Source organism: Phacochoerus africanus, chromosome 15 (assembly GCF_016906955.1).
Source record: "Phacochoerus africanus isolate WHEZ1 chromosome 15, ROS_Pafr_v1, whole genome shotgun sequence".
NCBI lineage: Eukaryota > Metazoa > Chordata > Mammalia > Artiodactyla > Suidae > Phacochoerus > Phacochoerus africanus.
In genome coordinates this window covers 126,594,877-126,611,987 of record NC_062558.1, presented here as the reverse complement: position 1 = coordinate 126,611,987, position 17,111 = coordinate 126,594,877, and the positions used below count along the sequence as shown (strand labels likewise).

At 48.1% G+C, this 17,111-nt stretch overlaps 1 protein-coding gene across 5 annotated transcripts in view; it reads left to right on the top strand.

The window, feature by feature from the left end:
- GFRA1 (GDNF family receptor alpha 1) overlaps nucleotides 1–17,111 on the top strand; it is a 217,902-nt gene that overhangs the window by 190,087 nt on the left and 10,704 nt on the right. For all 5 annotated transcript variants that reach the window (XM_047760706.1, XM_047760707.1, XM_047760705.1 and 2 more), the window contains one exon: nucleotides 1,021–1,202. In XM_047760706.1, the coding sequence (XP_047616662.1) occupies nucleotides 1,021–1,202 (182 nt within the window). The remainder of the gene's footprint in view (nucleotides 1–1,020; nucleotides 1,203–17,111) is intronic.

Below are 17,111 nucleotides of genomic sequence, written 5' to 3'. Positions count from 1 at the left end.
TCTAAGATGAAGATTAGGCTTAAATTATTCTGTCTCGTATACTGAAAAATGCCAACTGAGAGTCATATATTAACAACTTGCACATTCAGGTCCCAAATGGAGGAATTTGATTTCTTATACAATGAATATGAAATTAAAAAAAATTCCTAAATCCACGCCAAATCCCCGAGGACCTGATTAAAAACTGTTTTTTATTCATTTGGGGGAGGGGAACAACACACAACCAATTTACTCTTGCCGTAAAAACAATCTAATCCCATGAAATTGTAATAAGCTTTTAAAGTTTTACATTTTAAACTTTTCATTTAAGCAGGGCTGCTCCTTCCTAATTATGCAGATTTTGTTTGGAAGACTGGAAGCGGAAAGGGAAAAAATAATCTTACTTAAATTTTCACCACCTATCATTGAGGAGGTTGGGATAGATTTTTCTTTTAAAGAAACCCATTGCATTGGTACTTTGAGCAATGCCAGCCTCATAGTGGGTGCTCCGTGGCAGTGAACCACTTTTTTTTTTCTGTTTGATTTTACTGCCTGCCAAATTCACATGAATGCCACTGAGTCAACCCAGTCTCATAATTAGAGATACGGTACTTAAAAAGAACACTAATTAGTTTGCTTTTAGTATACAATTTTGACAGAGCATGAGCGTTTTCTTGGAAGATGGAACAGTGATTGTGACCCCAAATAACAGGTCTGAGGCTGGGTTTCCAAAGGCTTGAGTGATGAGTGTCTCAGGGCAAGGATCTTGCTCAGCACCTGTTCCGTGAATAGGGACACAATAAACATTTGTTGCACTAAGAGCGTAGCTAAGTGTCCAGCTCAGTGGTTAATGAATGAATTGATTTTTGAGCACCTGACCCATGGCTGGCACTCAGCACATGTAGGGTGGATGGATGGGCTTTGTTCAGAGAGGTCCAGGGCTCTGGGCAGAATTTCTAGTGTGCCTCTCTGGCTTCATGTATCCTGCTGTTCCATTTGCTGCTTGACTTTGAAATTGGATTTTCTCCTGTTTTACTGCAGAAAATGCAATTCAAGCCTTTGGCAATGGCTCAGATGTGACCGTGTGGCAGCCAGCCCTCCCAGTTCAGACCACCACTGCCACCACCACCACAGCCTTCCGGGTCAAGAACAAGTCCCTGGGGCCAGCGGGCTCTGAGAATGAAATCCCCACTCATGTTTTACCACCTTGTGCAAATTTACAGGTAAGAGTAGGGGCCGAACGCCCTGTTGGCGCTCACCTCTGGGGGGTGCAGACTCATGTTCTGAAATGCATTTAGAGATGCGTGGAAAATGATAGAACGCTGCTCGGGTTTGAATCTCCAAAGTGCGTTTTAACCACCAGAGATGGACAGTGTGATGTGCTGCAGAGTGGAGAGAAAGACGGGCTCTGGAACCGACCCTGCCATCTATGAGGGGTCGGGCTTGGTCAAGGCGCTTGTATTGGCCTTGGTGTCTCCCCCTATCAAACGAGGGCTTTCCTGAGGTTTGTGCTTGTGAAGCGGTAGAGGTGAGTTCTCTGTTTGCTGATTTATTCTGCTCGCTTGGTGTTTTCTCCAAAACTGCAGCATGTAGAAAAGGAAGGTGCCCTTGGCTTGGTCACCATCACTGCCATTTTGACCCAATGTGGGGCATTGAACGAAAGATAAGATCTAAAGATAATCCAGAGACAGTGTTGCTCGCGAAGCAAGCATTAAGGCACATAGAGAGCGCTCTGTGGGTCCATTCTTCAGGAAGCAGAAGGAACTGCTCGTCCGAGGGCAGGAGCTGAAAACCTCTCCTATGAAAAGCATCCAATGAGAATGGTCCACAGGCTTCTTTGGGATTAATCCAGCTCTCCAAGGGCAGACTTGCAAAGATATGCAAATGGTCATTTCCTGACTTTTGTCAAAGTAGAGTGTTTATTCTTTTTTGTTTGTTTGTTTGTTTCTTTGTTTTTGTCTTTTTGCCTTTTTCTAGGGCCACATCCACAGCATATGGAGGTTCCCAGGCTAGGGGTCCGATCAGAGCTGTAGCCACTGGCCTACGTCAGCGCCACAGCAACGTGGGATCTGAGCCGTGTCTGCAACCTACACCACAGCTCACGGCAATGCCGGGTCCTTAACCCGCTGAGCGAGGCCAGGAACCGAACCCGCAACCTCATGGTTCCTAGTCGGATTCGTTTCTGCTGCGCCACAATGGGACTTCCTATTCTGTTTTTTGTTTTTGTTTTTTTTATTGATTTTCCTCATTGTAATGAGTATTCAGCCACTTGGGAACATACTCACATGCTCATCAGGTGTTTTCACCCACATTATGTCTTCGAGTGTTGTCTTCCTGACGGCTGCAGGGGAGATGCCGTTATTGTGGTGTTACTTTGGTGTTGTCAGCCTTGTTCTTTCATCAGACGCGTGGGGCTTAGCGTGGTGACACTTGGGCTGGAGCCTCTGCAGACCTGATGAGTCACAGAACCATCCCTGGGAACCTAAAGGCTCCTGTTCCATTATTCTTCCTGGATTTGGGGGGCAGTGGTGGCCACATGGTGACTGCTGCCCCCTGCCATTCTAGGGAAGGGGGCAAGTGCTGTCACTTCCCCCTTGTCACTGGGATACATCCTGCCTTCTCTCCACCACTGCCAAGGACCAGCCTCACCAGAAACCTTCTTTGCCAAACATCTTCTTGACTCCCAACCCAGTCTGTTTCCTAGAAAATATTGGGGCAGGCTTTCTCCTTCTGATTTATTGCTGTCTCCTCACCCACCCCCCATAGTTGCCTCTTCTTATTGGACATCCCGCCTGCCATTCAGCCAAGCTTTGGTCTCTGCCCTGGTCTTCCGGGGTCCCCATCAACACACAGCCTCAGACACACTCACGCACACACAACACTCAGGAGAAGGGTAGCCGTAGCCTAAGGTCAACCAGATGCTCTGCATGCTGCTAAAGCATTTCCTGAGCCCTTCTATCTCCGAAGCACTGTGCAGAAAGTACCAGAACTGGGAGGAGGCTTGGGGGAGACTTGGCGTTGAACTGCTCCATCCTTCGGCAGAGCCCTGAGGATGGGGGAGGGGAAGCGACTTGCAGAATCCCTCAGCTGCTTAGAGGGGGGCTCGAGGCAGACAGAGCATCACAGAGCACAGGCTCTTCTCATCTCTGGCTGGGCCTTGGTGTGGTGTTCTGCTTCCTCCTAGATCAGCCTTCTGTTCAGAGTTGGGTCTGCTCAGATTCCAGCGTCAGTAAAGGCAGGTGGCCAGGTGAGGCTAGGACCCTGTTCTGATGAGGTGATGGCAGTGGGCCAGAGGGGGTTCCTGACCACAAGAAGAAGCAAGCTCTGGCTGCAGCAAAGCCACGTTCTCTTTGGCACATGTCTAAGTGCACAAAGTATGAAGGTAGAGTCAGCGTTCAGCCTGGTTACTAAGCTGCGTCTGTGTTCTGGACACTTCATGGAGATGGGCATTCCAAAAACAATTCTGTTCTCAGTGAACTTACCATTAGTGGGCAAGATGCAACTGATCAACATTTTTGGAAGGTCAGACTAAGTTAACGGGTTGTCTCTCAGAAGAACAGTCATCACTGGAAACTCCATGAAATTAGTTCCCCCGTGAGAGAGGGGACAGTCAGCCAAGAGGAGGTGTTTCCCCATCTCCCCATCTCCTGGCCTCACCAGATCACTGAGGCTTTGCTTCCCGGGGTGCAGTGCTTGCCTCCAACAAGATCTGCCGGCCACCCATTGCAAGGTAAGGGGGACCTTGTACCACTTCAGGGTTGCCCTGGCAACGTCAGGGGACACATGAGCTCTATTCCCAAGAAACAGCCTTTCCTTCTCCTGAGTTATTGATAGGAACTCCGCCTCAAAAACAGGTGCAAAGGAAAATTAAAGCACGATGGTTCTCTCGGGGCTGCCATTTAACTTCTCAGCAGAGGGGCCAATGGAGGTGTGGGAATACTAAGGAAGAAGGGGCCGCCACATCTCTCTTCCCTAACACACACACACAATCCACATATCTTGGAGCTAAACCATATTTTATTTCCAGGGAGCCCTAAGGGTTCCACGAAGCCTCACCTTACCCCCTAAGACAGCTACCTGTTGGAGCCCATTTCTGCACACGTGAGGCAGGGGTGATGGCGTGGGTTTTGCAGCCAGGCCCATGTGCAGACCCAGTTTGTCCTCGCCCGCGTCACGGCCTCGCCAAGCCTCCACTTCCTCATCTACACAACGCTGGGACTGCCGAGCTGCTAGGTGAGAGGATTGCATGGAGTTCGCTTCAGTGCTTGGGGCAGAGTGAATGTTCCAGAATGTCACGATGCCTAATCCCAAATCCGTTGGCCACTTGGCACCTTTACAAAAGATGGATGGTGGCGTTGTGCCATGCCTGGAGTGAGGTGTCACCCTGGGAGATGTGGGTGTGAGTTAGCACAAACAGGTGCATAGTATTTTATCTTACAAAACATTTCTCATGCATTGTGCTCTTTTGTCCTCACAGCAGCCGGCGAGTCAGGTGGGGTCAATATTCCTTCTCTTTTGCAAATGAGGCCACAGAGGCAGGGACAGGCCAGTGACTTAACCGAGATCCCATAGTAATTCTCCAGTGGGGCTACGATTTCTGACTCAAGAGGCCAGCGAACTTTTGCCTTGTTGCATGACCTTGGGCAGCATGGGCTCTTCCTTTGAATTAGGAATGGACCGAAGAAGAAGTGGAAAAAAAAAATAGAAAAGGAGGTCATGCAGTATTTGACTTCCTGTGTCTGGCTTATTTCACTTAGCAGAATGTTCTCCAGGTTCGTGATCTCATTCATATGTGGAATCTAAAAAAGTTGACGTCTTTAAAGCAGAGACTAGAATGGAGGTTCCCAGGGGCTGGGAGGTGGGGGGATGGGGAAAGGATGGTCTAAGAGTATCAGGTTTCAGTTATGCAGGATGCACAAGACCTGGAGCTCTAATGCATAGCACGGTGCCTGAACTTAGCAGTCCTGTGTGGATGCTGGAAATCTGCTAAGAGAGTATGTCTTGGGTTGTGTTACCACCCCCACCCCCTGGAAATGGTAACTCTGTGAGGTGATGAGTATGTTGATGAGCTTGATAGCAGGTAAACTTCTGGCAACATATGCACACATCACAACATAGGCATGCATCACATGCCTTAAATAAATACAATTTGTGTTTGTCAGTTCCACCTCGATAAAGCTGGTGGAGGGGGGGAAGAATAGAAAAAGAGAAAGGGAGAAGCTGGATTTGAGAGACCCCAGTGTCCCAGTGCTTCCCGAAGACAGTGATTCCAGTGATGGGAAAAACAGCTCACCCGTTAGGCTGGGGTGCTGCGTGCAGGAATCCCAGGAGACGGGGTATAAGGGCACGGCTGAAAGTTTGCCAGTAAAACTTCTTGCAGTGTGATGATCTCTCTAGAATAACCTATATTAAAAATGGCGAAAGACTCATTGGGAGCCACAGGACTGGGGGGATGAGAGAGTGATGAGAGATGGGCCTTAGCTCCCGAGAACGCTGGTCCCTGGCGTTGATTTAGGACTCTTGCTTCGGCGTAGGGCTCCCGGGAGGCTCGTTCTTCCCATCTGTCCTTCCTTTGCCTGCCTGGCTGTCTTCAGATAAATTACCATTTGCCAGGGGGGGGTCCTAGAAATATCTTAGAATGGCGTTTGTCCCAACCGCATGTGTCACTACTCAGAATAGAACTGACTTCAACCAGCTTGGGATCCATTGGTAACAGATTTGGAGAAAGTCAACTATCTTTGGCAGCTCTAAAGTTCACTTCCCTCGAGAAGCACCCTCTTGTAATATTTTTAAATATACAATAATATGAGAAAACTCTCGGGGACTTGGGTTTCTGTCTTAACATTTGAGATAGATTTCCCCCTTGGAAGGGAAGAAATAAAGATAAACATTTTCAAACGTCGGCTTCAAAGTGTAATTATCAACACACCAAACACGAGTCTGTTTGGGGAAATGGGTGGCCTTGGGTGTGACGTACACAGGTCTCATCTACCGTTCCTACGAAGGGCTCAGCTTTGAAAAAAGGGACGTTGATGGATTAGTATAAAATGTCATAGAAACATCCAAGAGCTACCCCCCCTGAGGTGATAAAATACCAGGTTTTGGGTAACCAGCCAAGCTCCCATGTCAGGATTAATTGGCAGGCGTATTAGTAACAAGCGTGACACAGGCTGTGCTATTGTTGGCATATCTTTCTGACTTGTACAAAGTGGTCACATGAAACACAAAGAAACATTCAAAAGCCTACCAATTATTTCATCTTCTGTGCACTTGAGTGATCTGGTAGCTGGAAAAAGCTCAGGATATTTAAGCCAAATAGACTGTACTTGTCACTTATTTTAAAGTAAATATCTTTGGGATATGTAGCTGTTGGGAAAAAAAATCCCTATTTTGTGTTATTATACATCACCTAACTCTGGTGGCTTCAAGTGAAGACCTCTTAAGGTGGCCCTTATAGGCTCTTGATTTCCATGGTCAGATAGGGTTGTAGAAACTGGGGAATACAGCCTTGGGAGTTGGGCTGAGGATCCTTGAGACAGTTTCACTGCCTCTGCCTCTTTCTTCGGAAAGAGATCCAAGAGAAGTGACGTGTGATTGAGAGGAGACGGTCTGATGAATGGGAGCCCACACGCAGATCCAGCGCTGGCAGGATGGTTGACAGGGGCCCGAGAGATCAGGGCGAGCTGCCTCCAAAGTTGGGGTTTTTGTGTGAACCAAATACAGCATATTTATAAGGGAGACATGGAAGTACAGCGATTGCAGATCCCACGTTTAAAGCTCCTCCCCTCGTCCTCATGGGACTGGACAGGGATGAGCCAAACAGCTTTCTTGGTCATAAAAGAGATGCGAACAAGGTCCAGATGAATAGTCTTTGCAAGAATACTTACTGCTGAAGTCAACGATGCAAAGCTTAACTGATCCTCCTCCCCCCCCGCCCCGCTCAAAAATTGTGGCGTCTGCTTTGGCAGTCAGGCCATGCTAGCCCTGAAGGTCCCACGGCTGGGACAGTGCTGGCCCTCTGTGGGCCGTGGGAGTAAGGGCCTTGAGGTGGGCCTCTTTCCTGGAGCAGAGACCCTGGATTCCCTGGATTTCAGTCTAGGTCTTACCTCTCTGGCCTCAATGCAGTCCCATCCCTTGGCTGAGTCCAGTTTGAAGCTTATAGAAATGGCCCCGGGCACTTGTGTGTTGTAACACAACGTTTACAGCTTGATAGGTGGGGAGGAAGGCGCTGTGCTTTGGCTGTCGTTAATACCTGCTTGTACCCATTCAACGCCTGCGTATTAAGAGTATTTGAATATTGAATTAGAAACATTGAGTATTAGAAATTAGAACATTGCAGAAATCTCCATCCGAAACAAGACCTTCCATCCCAGAAAAGCAGTGCGCCCTATCCCTCCCCTGCCCCATGCGTCATCAGAGCTAAACCAAGGCCACCTGGACTGGATAGGGCCAGACCAGACTGGAAATGATCTGGAAGCGCTTCCCAGAGCCAAACCCCCAAAGTCTCAATGTGGCAGGAAGGCCGTTATCCAAACCTGCTAAATACCCAGGACTCCACGGGCTGTGACCAAGTGAAAATTTTAAGGGTTGAGTTTTAAAAGGAAAGCTGCCAATGGGTGTTCTGTAAATCATTTGTGCCAGCAGACTGACCCCATTATGTCAGCTAATCCTGGAAATACAGGAGGTAAATTTAAATCTTCTAGCATGAAGCACTTAATCAATATTCTAAATGTTTTTCTTACAATTTATGCTAGCAGAGCAATGGGGTGCTTTGGCGTCCCGTTAATCTTCCACTGGAGAAGAGGCTCTTGAGAGCAAGGCCTCAAGGGTGGTGGGATTTTGCACAGGCTGACTGGTGGGAGGGCAGGAAGCAGGAAGGGGGAGAGGCCCTTATTTTTTACACCAGGCCCGTGTCCCAGGGATACTCGTGCCTGATACTCATGCCACCCCTGCCAGCAAGTGGAGCCACTCTGCCAGTATCTCTTTTTCAACCTGTGCTTGACAACCTAGGAATTGCTTGGCTGGGAAGAGCATGAACTTTGGAGTTGGACTTGAGTAAGAATCCCAGCTCACTTCCTATTGCTTTGTGAGCCGGGGTCGTGTTTCTTACCATCTCTGAATGTCTCCCATAAACTGTCACCCACTTCTGGAATGGGTTGTGAAGATTAAAGAACTAGTGCCTGTTTGTAGAGGGCCAGGCATGACTGGCCAACCCTCTGCACTTGAAAGTGGCTGCCATTGCTGTTGTGATTGATGGCACATGTTACAGCTTTGATGCTGGACCCTGGGGCCAGGCAGGAAGGTTATTCCCAGGAATTACGGGGGCATGGCGGGAATAAAAGGGCTCTCTTTAGGTTTAGCTTCCTTAATTCATAAGAAGGGTTTGAAATGAGTGATGTCCTGCTGGTTCTAAGATGTGGTCACTGAGAAAGTCCCAAGGAAGGAAGGGAAGGGGTGGAATATTCTATGGACACCAGGCCAAGAAGGAAGGGAAACCAAAAGGCCATAAAGAAAGGGTCAGGTCTTAAGGGGTTAGGGTTGTTCCTAACTTCATCTCTCCATGCCCAGGAGCCTCAGTCAGATTCTTGGTGCTATGAACTTGGAGCTGTGAGAGTCGTCAGATCTTGGTCCAACCTGGGGGTCAGAGTAGAATGATCTGCCAGAGGTCATTGCCACATTTCTTTAACTGGGGCTGACATTGGGTAGAGGTGACACAGTTGTAAACAGGAAACACTTTTTTTTTGTTTGTTTTTTAGGGCCACACCCAAGACATATGGAAGTTCCCAGGCTAGGGATCGTATCAGAGCTACAGCTGCCGGCCTGTGCCACAGCCACAGCCACAGCAATGCAGGATCCAAGCCGCATCTGTGACCTACACCACAGCTCACAGCAATGCTGGATCCTTAACCCACTGAGCAAGGCCAGGGATCGAACCCTCATCCTCATAGATAATAGATTCCTTTCCGCTGAGCCACGGTGGGAACTCCTGGTAACTTTTATTTGCAGAAAAGACAGTGATTGAGAGCCAGCGCTGCCTCTTAGCCTCAAAGCCCAGGAGTTTGCAGTCTTTCCCATGCCTGCATTCCACCAGGGCTATTACTGGCTTAATATTTACCTTTGAACTCAAGATCTAGATATACCGTTAATAACATTTGCGAAATGTGAATGGATGAAGTAGTGCTCTCTCTATTAAAATCATTATGTAAATATTAAAGTTGAAGGACTAAAAATGTTTTTATGCCGTCTCCATCACATCCTATACACCATTGGTTCCCAAACCCCACTTTGGGAAAGATTACAAACAATCTAATCATATGAAAGATCCCGGAACTATTGTCTTTGGTACATGGCATCACTTCTGCTTTTTATGGTTTGGCATTAATAAAAACAAATATGCATATAGAACTTCCCATGGGCTAAGGCCCATCCTAGGCACAGTGTATACATACATATGTGTGTGTCCGTGCATGCCCGTATATAAGTATATATAAAAATTAATTTAATTCTGACAGTAATTTCATAAGGTCAACACTATTATTATTATTATTATTATTTCCACTTTTCAGAGGAGAAATAGAGCCACAGCAAGTTTCTCTCCCATGCATTTTTAACTGGCTACACGATAATACCTACATCAGAGCATATTTTATCTTTTTGTTTCTGGCTAACATTATTCATTCAATAGAGATTAAATCAGTCCCTAAATTCTTTTTTTTTTTTTTGTCTTTTGTCTTTTTTGTTGTTGTTGTTGTTGTTGCTATTTCTTGGGCTGCTCTCGCGGCATATGGAGGTTCCCAGGCTAGGGGTTGAATTGGAGCTGTAGCCACCGGCCTACGCCAGAGCCACAGCAACGCGGGATCCGAGCCACGTCTGCAACCTACACCACAGCTCACGGCAACGCCGGATCGTTAACCCACTGAGCAAGGGCAGGGACCGAACCCGCAACCTCATGGTTCCTAGTCAGATTCGTTAACCACTGCGCCACGACGGGAACTCCTAAATCAGTCCCTAAATTCTTATTGAACATCTGGCAGATCCAGGTGCCAGACCGGTTCATAAACTAGCATAAAGAAAGGTAATGATGCCTATTCTGACACCAACCGGTGTCCCATAGTACAACTCAATTCTGACGCCAACCCCGCCAAGTTTGCACAGTCCCCGCAGGTTAAGGGCCCCGTCCCCAGCAAGACCGCCTCTCTTTGGATGCCGGCCATACGTTAGGAGTCCCAAGGTCACCTGCTCTTCTGACCAACTGGCTGCACACACAGGTCTTCCAATGACTGCCTCAGGTGCAGTTCACTGAATGACGCAGGACTCAGAAGGCGCTGTACTTACAAGTACAGCTTTATTTGAAAGGGGATCAATCGGCATGAGCCAAATGAAGAGACACTTAGGCTGAAGTCGGGGAGGGTCTCTGATGGAGCGCTTCCATGCCCTGTCCCTGTGGAATTCCTAAGGAATCCAAGCACAGCTCCCTCCCAGCACATTACTATGTTCATCAACCAGGAAGCTCCCCCAAACCTCAGGGACCAGAGTTTTTACTGGGATTTTGTTCCATAGGCATGGTTGACGGAGCCGTTACGTGTGTGATTGAATGCAATTTTCCATTCCCTCGGCTCCCTGGACGTCAGGAGGTGGGGCTAACCTCAAGCAACTCAAAGCCCCAACCTTCTGACCCCATGATGGGTTTAGCCATAACCATAACCATAGCCATCATCACAACCAAGACACTGCGATCATTTATGAACTTCTGAGCGTTTAAAATTTATCTCCCAAGAACCAGAAACTTGGGAGATTTTAATTTTCATTCTAGGGACACACTGTGCAACATCTCATAAGGAAGCTGGAGTTGAAATTTTGAGCATGGACTCACTTCGCCCTTAACCAGCCGTGAAACCTTGGGCACGTTATTTTTCCTCTCTGCCTCCTTTTTCTTACTTGTGAAATGAGGGTGACAGTAGTAGAGCCTCCTCGAGTGTTAGGAGGACTAAATGTGACCCCTGTTGGTGCTTCCATCATGGCTCAGTGGTAAAGAACTCAACTAGTAACCATGAGTTCGCAGGTTCAATCCCTCGCTTTGCCCGGTGGGTTGAGGATCCGGCGTTGCCTTGAGCTGTGGTGTAGGTTGCAGACACGGCTCGGATCCCGCATTGCTGTGGCTGTGTAATAGACTGGCAGCTTTAACTCTGATTCGACCCCTAGCCTGGGAACTTCCATATGCCACGGGTGTGGCCCTTAAAAAAAAAGTGACCCCTGTTATGCATTCTCAGGGCAGTGTCCAACTCAGAGATGGTGCTAGGGAAGTTTCTATCAGCTGTAAGCTTCAAGAGGCTTTCAGCACCTGGATTTCTGCACCTGTTGCCTTTAGTATCAGAAGTGTTCCAAGGGCCCAGGATGAGCTGCACATTGCTGTGCGGGTCCTGCTTTCCAGTAACTTTAATCATCTTAGTGGCCCGTGGTGCTTTGCACCTGCAGAGTAGATAAGAAGAGGTGAGGCTTGTCAGAGGGATGGTTTGAAATATAGTGTCATGTCAGATGCCTCTGCTGGGGAAGTTGTTTGCTTTCCCAGCATTCTTGGCTGAAGACGAGCTGCACACCTCACTACCAATTGTGGGAACTTCAATAAGGGTTTTGTTTAGTGACTTCTTGGCTATGGATTGAACGTTTCCCCAGGTCAAGCTTACTCAGTCTCTGTCGTGTTGTCCTTTTGGCCTGGTAATTCTTTGTTGTCAGGGCTGTCCTGTACCTGGCAGGCTGTTGAGCAGCACCCCAGCCTCTCCCGTTTCAATGCCAGTGACTCCTTTCCCCAGTTGTGACAACCAAAGGTCCCCACACATAGCCAGATGTTCCCTGCTGCACAACATTGCCCCTGGTTGAGGACCACTGCCCAGGAGAGGGGGGTTCCTCAAAGGCCCCCTTTCCTTTCTACTAATGTGGGAGACGAGGCATGCGAGAGTCTTTTCAGGCTTGCTTCTCCTTGTGGGGTAAGGAGCAGCCGGAGATGCAAGAAACAGGTGCATCAGACCAGACCTTTCCTAGGTTGTGTCATGTCAACAAGAACGATGAAAAGGAGCTCTGGTGACCACCACATGCCCACTTTGGGACATTTAAGTTGATTTTCCCATGGCGTCACTTCTCCCAGAGTGAGACTGGCACATAGAATCATAAGTGGTGTTAACCAAGGCTCTTGACCTGGTTCTCACCGTCCGGGGACCTGCAGGGGTCTGCGGCCTTTGTAGCCTCATACCTCACCCTTTCTGTGGTGTTCTCACCACCCAGCACCCCGATGAGTGACCTGTGGGTGACATGTCGAGAGACTTCTGCTAGAGGACCAGAGGAGATGGACGTGTCTATACCAGACCAGAGTAGGGTTTCTCATGCATGGACTTTGAGGATGGGGGAGTTTTAGAAGGGGCTGGGATTGATTGGAATTGTAAAGCCAGTGCCAGACAGGTCGCGCTGAGCCCTCTGCCCATGCGCCAAAACTAAACGAGTGTGGCTTCTGGATGCTGTTTCTTGGCCTTTTTGGTGAAGACAACGGTTTTGGTGAAGTATGTTTTTTTGGTGATATTTGGTTTACGGTTCTTGTGAGGTTTCCATCATTTCTGTGTCATACACAGTGTTTTCTAAGCACCCACTGTTGTTTTTAATCTCATTTAAAAAAACTCCAAATCTTGGCTACACCTAGCGTTTCCTTCACATAATGCTGTCCTGCTTAGAGGGAGTTTATGTCCTGGAAGAAATGAGCTGTGGGGGTGTCTTCCCTTAGCAGAAGGGCAAAGCTGCAGGGCCCCCCACCCAGGCTGCTCCTGGGCTCCCTGGCAGCCTTGTGACAGAGCCTGGACCAGACTGCCAAGTGGCCCTGGGGCTCTGGGTGGTGGGCCCGGCTACCCACAGCGTGGAGAGGCTGCCAGTGGCCTCCTGGGACTTCATCTTCCCGGCTTTTGGTGCCAGCAGATGAGCTCAGAGCCGAGCTGCGTCCCAGAATCCACCCACGTTAGCCCTGAGAGGAAATAGGCTGTTGTAAAAACACTTTTTGATATAACTGCTTAGAGAGCGTTTTCAAAGCCCTTCATCCAGGAGAGTGCTTGAATTCAGAGCTCAAAATTGGGTATTACTCAGTGAAGGCTATCGTAGTACAATCCAGCAGGCAAGAATGCATTTTTTCAGCAGCGTGTTCAAACCCTCCTGGAAATGGAAGCTTATAGGGTGTAATGGGTGCCAAAAAATAGGACTTTCATCTTGGGGCCCTGGCTTCCTAGTAGGTTCCCAAGCCTATCACCCTATATCACAGAGTGAAGCGTCATACATTGTATTTGTTTGCTAGGGAGGCCGTAGTAAGGTACCATAGGCTGAGTGGCTTAAACAACGAAAGTGTAGTTTGCACAGTTCTGAAGGCTGGAGGTCCAAGGTCAAGGTGTCAACAGGTTTGGTTTCCCCCGAAGCCTCTCTCCTTGGCTTGCAGGTGGCTGCCTTCTCGCTGGGTCCTCTCATGGTCATCTCTCTCTCTGTGTCCAAATTTCCTCTTCGTATAAGGACTCCGGTCAGGTTGGATGACGGTCCGCCCTAGTGACCTCATTTTAACTCAGTCACCTCTTTAAAGAGCCTGTCTCCATCCATAGTCACCATATGTGACCTATAGTCACCCCCACCCCTGAGGGACCAGAGATTAGGACTTCAGCCTAGGAATTTCCAAGGGACCCAGGTCAACCCATAACATACACGGAAGTGGCAGGTACTCAGCAACTGAACATTTGATATTTTAAAAATCTCATCTATTGGGGGACTTTAAGGGGAAAAGATTGCTCTTGCCATAAGCGTTTCCTCAGTCTTCAGGGGCTTGCTGAGTGTCACTGGAACAGCCTTTGAACATGAGAGGCTCTGACTGGTGGCTGGCTCTGTGCTCCAAGGAAAGTGGGAAAGGGCACCTCCCCCAGGGACGAGCTGTCCCACCAGCCTGCAAACAGCAGGTGTGTTCTGCCTTGCCGAATCAGATGCTATCAGATTTCAGGCTTCAGCAGACTTATTTCAAGTAACGATTTCTTGGCGATTGGTGTGTTTGCATTGTGGCAAGCTTTGGTTCCACGTATTGTTAGAAGGCACAATACTGTAATTTAAGATTATTTTATCAGCAGTAAAGGGTTTTTATAATTCATTTAAAAAGTTGTAATGGGCTCGAGCATCTTCAGTATAGTTTAATAATATAGCATTTTATAGCTGGCTATAAAATTTCAGATTACGGTTCTAGCGATCGTGCAATTCTATTTTATAGTTTAATAATTGTTCAAATGAAGGCGCATGTAAAGTTCCTCAAAACCAATTTAATGACTTAGAAAAATAGCCTGTATCAAAATCTATTGTACACCTTTAATGAACCCAGATGTCACCTTTTCAACAAAGGCAGATCGTGGCATCTATTTTTCTCAGTCACAAAGCCCTGCAAATTAAGCACGCAGAGTGCAGTATCTCTGAGTTATACTTTTTTCTCCTTTATTTTGCTTTTATCCCTAATCTCCTGTAGCTGGAATTAGCCTATTGCCACCAGAAGGTGAACACCAGCCAGGCCAGAAGAGCTTCAGCAGGAACAGGGAGTATGAATTGATCGTCTCTGAAGAAGGTTCTTTATTTAAGAAATGGCCTCTTGATCTCACTGCTTCAGCCCCAGCCCTTAATTCTAATAAGAGTCTCTTATCAATGCCTCCAGATAACCCATACTTCACCATTCTGTGAAGTAAGTGGCAAAATAGGGAGCCCTACATTATCATATAATTGTACACCGTCATTACGCTTAATCAAAGTGTTAGCATATAGCATTAGGGAGAAGGCACACATTAACGGTAATAGTTCGTGTAATTATATTTCTGGGATTTGCTGGTGTCATCGGACCACGAAAGTCAATTAAAGAGGAGACCCTGGGCAGATACACAAATATGGTAGCCATGGCACAGGCAGAGCATTCTTTGGAAGTCTTGGTCCCAGGATCCTTGGGTGCAGTGTGATTCTTAGGCAGACGGCATCTGGCTCGGAGCATGTTTCTGTTAAAGAGAAGTGACAACAGTCAGAGGAAGTCCCATGTGGCTGGGCTCCTTCCTCTCTGAGGTGCAGCCCAGGGATTTGGGGCTCACAGCCCACTTCTGCTCTGCGTTCTAAGCAGCTCTGCTGCTGTGGATGGCAGGGGAGCTGACCTCGAATGCCCTCCTGAGAAGCAAGGAGGGAGAGGTCACCTGGATGGCTGGAACCCTTCTCCTGCCTCACTCCCCAGTGATATGTGTTTCCTTCCTTTTCTCCGTGCTCTAATTCCCTCACCCTTCTCTGTCAGCTCCAGAGAATTTCTAGTTGAAATTCGGTGTCGCTCGGGAATGCCATAAGGCTGTCCATCCCTGAGACATTTGGGTATCTTTTGCCAGGTCACGGTTGTCTCAGCAAGGATGCCAGAGCTGGAGGGCATTCTTACTGCCCAGGGACAGGCATTTGTTCCAGGTGTCAGCTGTTGTCTCCACCTATTTCCTGCCCCAGGACAGGGCACCCCTGCATTGTATCAGGGCAAGGGGTAGCAGTTGGCAATTCTGAGAGCCTTTGGAGAGTCGGGGCAACACCACCATTTGTTTGGCTCCAAAATCAAGCTCACGTTCAGAAAATAAGACTGACTGTGCTGTGCTTGACAAGGGATCATGCAGACAATAGGCCAACAGTGGCATAGTTATTTCTGAAAGTTGCTGTTTTCAGAAAAAGAAGCTGTTGTGCTTAAGAGTGAAAAAGGACCAGACTTCTCGCTACAGTAACATCAAGCCTTCCTGTGGACTGCAGTGGAGAGTGGTTTAATCTCCATAATCCATGGGCTCATCATCTATAGTGTGGGAATAATGAGCACTCCCACCGAGGAGGGCTCTGATAATGAAACAAATTAAAATTCTTCAGTGTGGTAACTGAGCCTCCAGCCCGCAAACTGATTTGATCATAATTTTATCCTCTTGGTTCATCTGTGCTGACCATGAGACAGAAGGAACGTGTACTGAGGAATCATTTGGTGACTTTTACGCCAAAAGTCACCTGGAAAATGAACTTGGGCCTCAAACAGGGTGTGGACCCTGCAGAAGTGAGCCTTAAATTGAAACAGTTTTTTTCTGATCCCCCATTTATAGTGTCCTCTCCTAAACATTTTTGTTGTGGCCACTTTTCTCAAAAAGTGAGACTCACCGCTTCAGAATGGGGATGGGAAGACTCAGCCCCCTCTGTCCATTCCTGGAAAAGCCATTAGGCCACCCGCCCCTGTGGTTCAGAGGGCAGGGAGGCTGGTCCATCAGAGAGCTAGTAATTCAGCAGTTGGACAATTGCTTAACCCAATTGCTGGGTAATAAACATGCTTAATAAAAAGGAATAGGACGTCTGTACCATCTTGGCTATAAATATGCTCTCTTGTTCTGGTTAACCGAGGCGAATACCTCTGAGCACACTGAGATCACATCCTATAAATAAGTTCTCGCATCCCCTGCTGGCCTTTTATCCTTAGGACTTCGAATCAACCGTGCCTCCCTGAATAGTAGGCTCTACCTTGCACTTGACCCGTGGAGCACACTTGCGGGAGGACATGGCCCTGGTTCTCTTGCAGGTGAGGTTTAACGGAGGGCTCCCTTTCCCTGCGCCCCTCATATTTGAGGCCCAAAAGGAGGCCCATTATGGTTGAGGCTAGAGAGGAAGCTCAGGAAGATGGGCACTTTCCTCAGAGTGGCTGCCCCCTGGGGTACCCCTTGGCTGCAGGGAACTCAGATGTGATATGAAGGGTGCTCACCTCCCAGGGACCCTTGTGGAAATGAAAACCTCCAGGCCCGGCTCAACCTCTGACCCCTTGTCAGCCCCCAGGTTGATTCTAGGCTGCCTCAGCCAGCTCTGTGCAGGCAGGCTGTGTGACCCCAGGCTTATGACTGCTCCGCTCAGAACCTTCCTCAGCTGTCAGCGGGATGACAAGAACTATTTCTAAGGGTTGATCTAAGGAGATAATAGGTACCAGGTACCACATCTGGAACAGAGTCAATATGCATGGGTTTTAGAGTCAAAGATTAAAATCTCTGTGCAGCCACTCTAAGCGATGGAAACTTGGGCAGGTCCCAACCTCTCTGAACCCATTTCCTGCT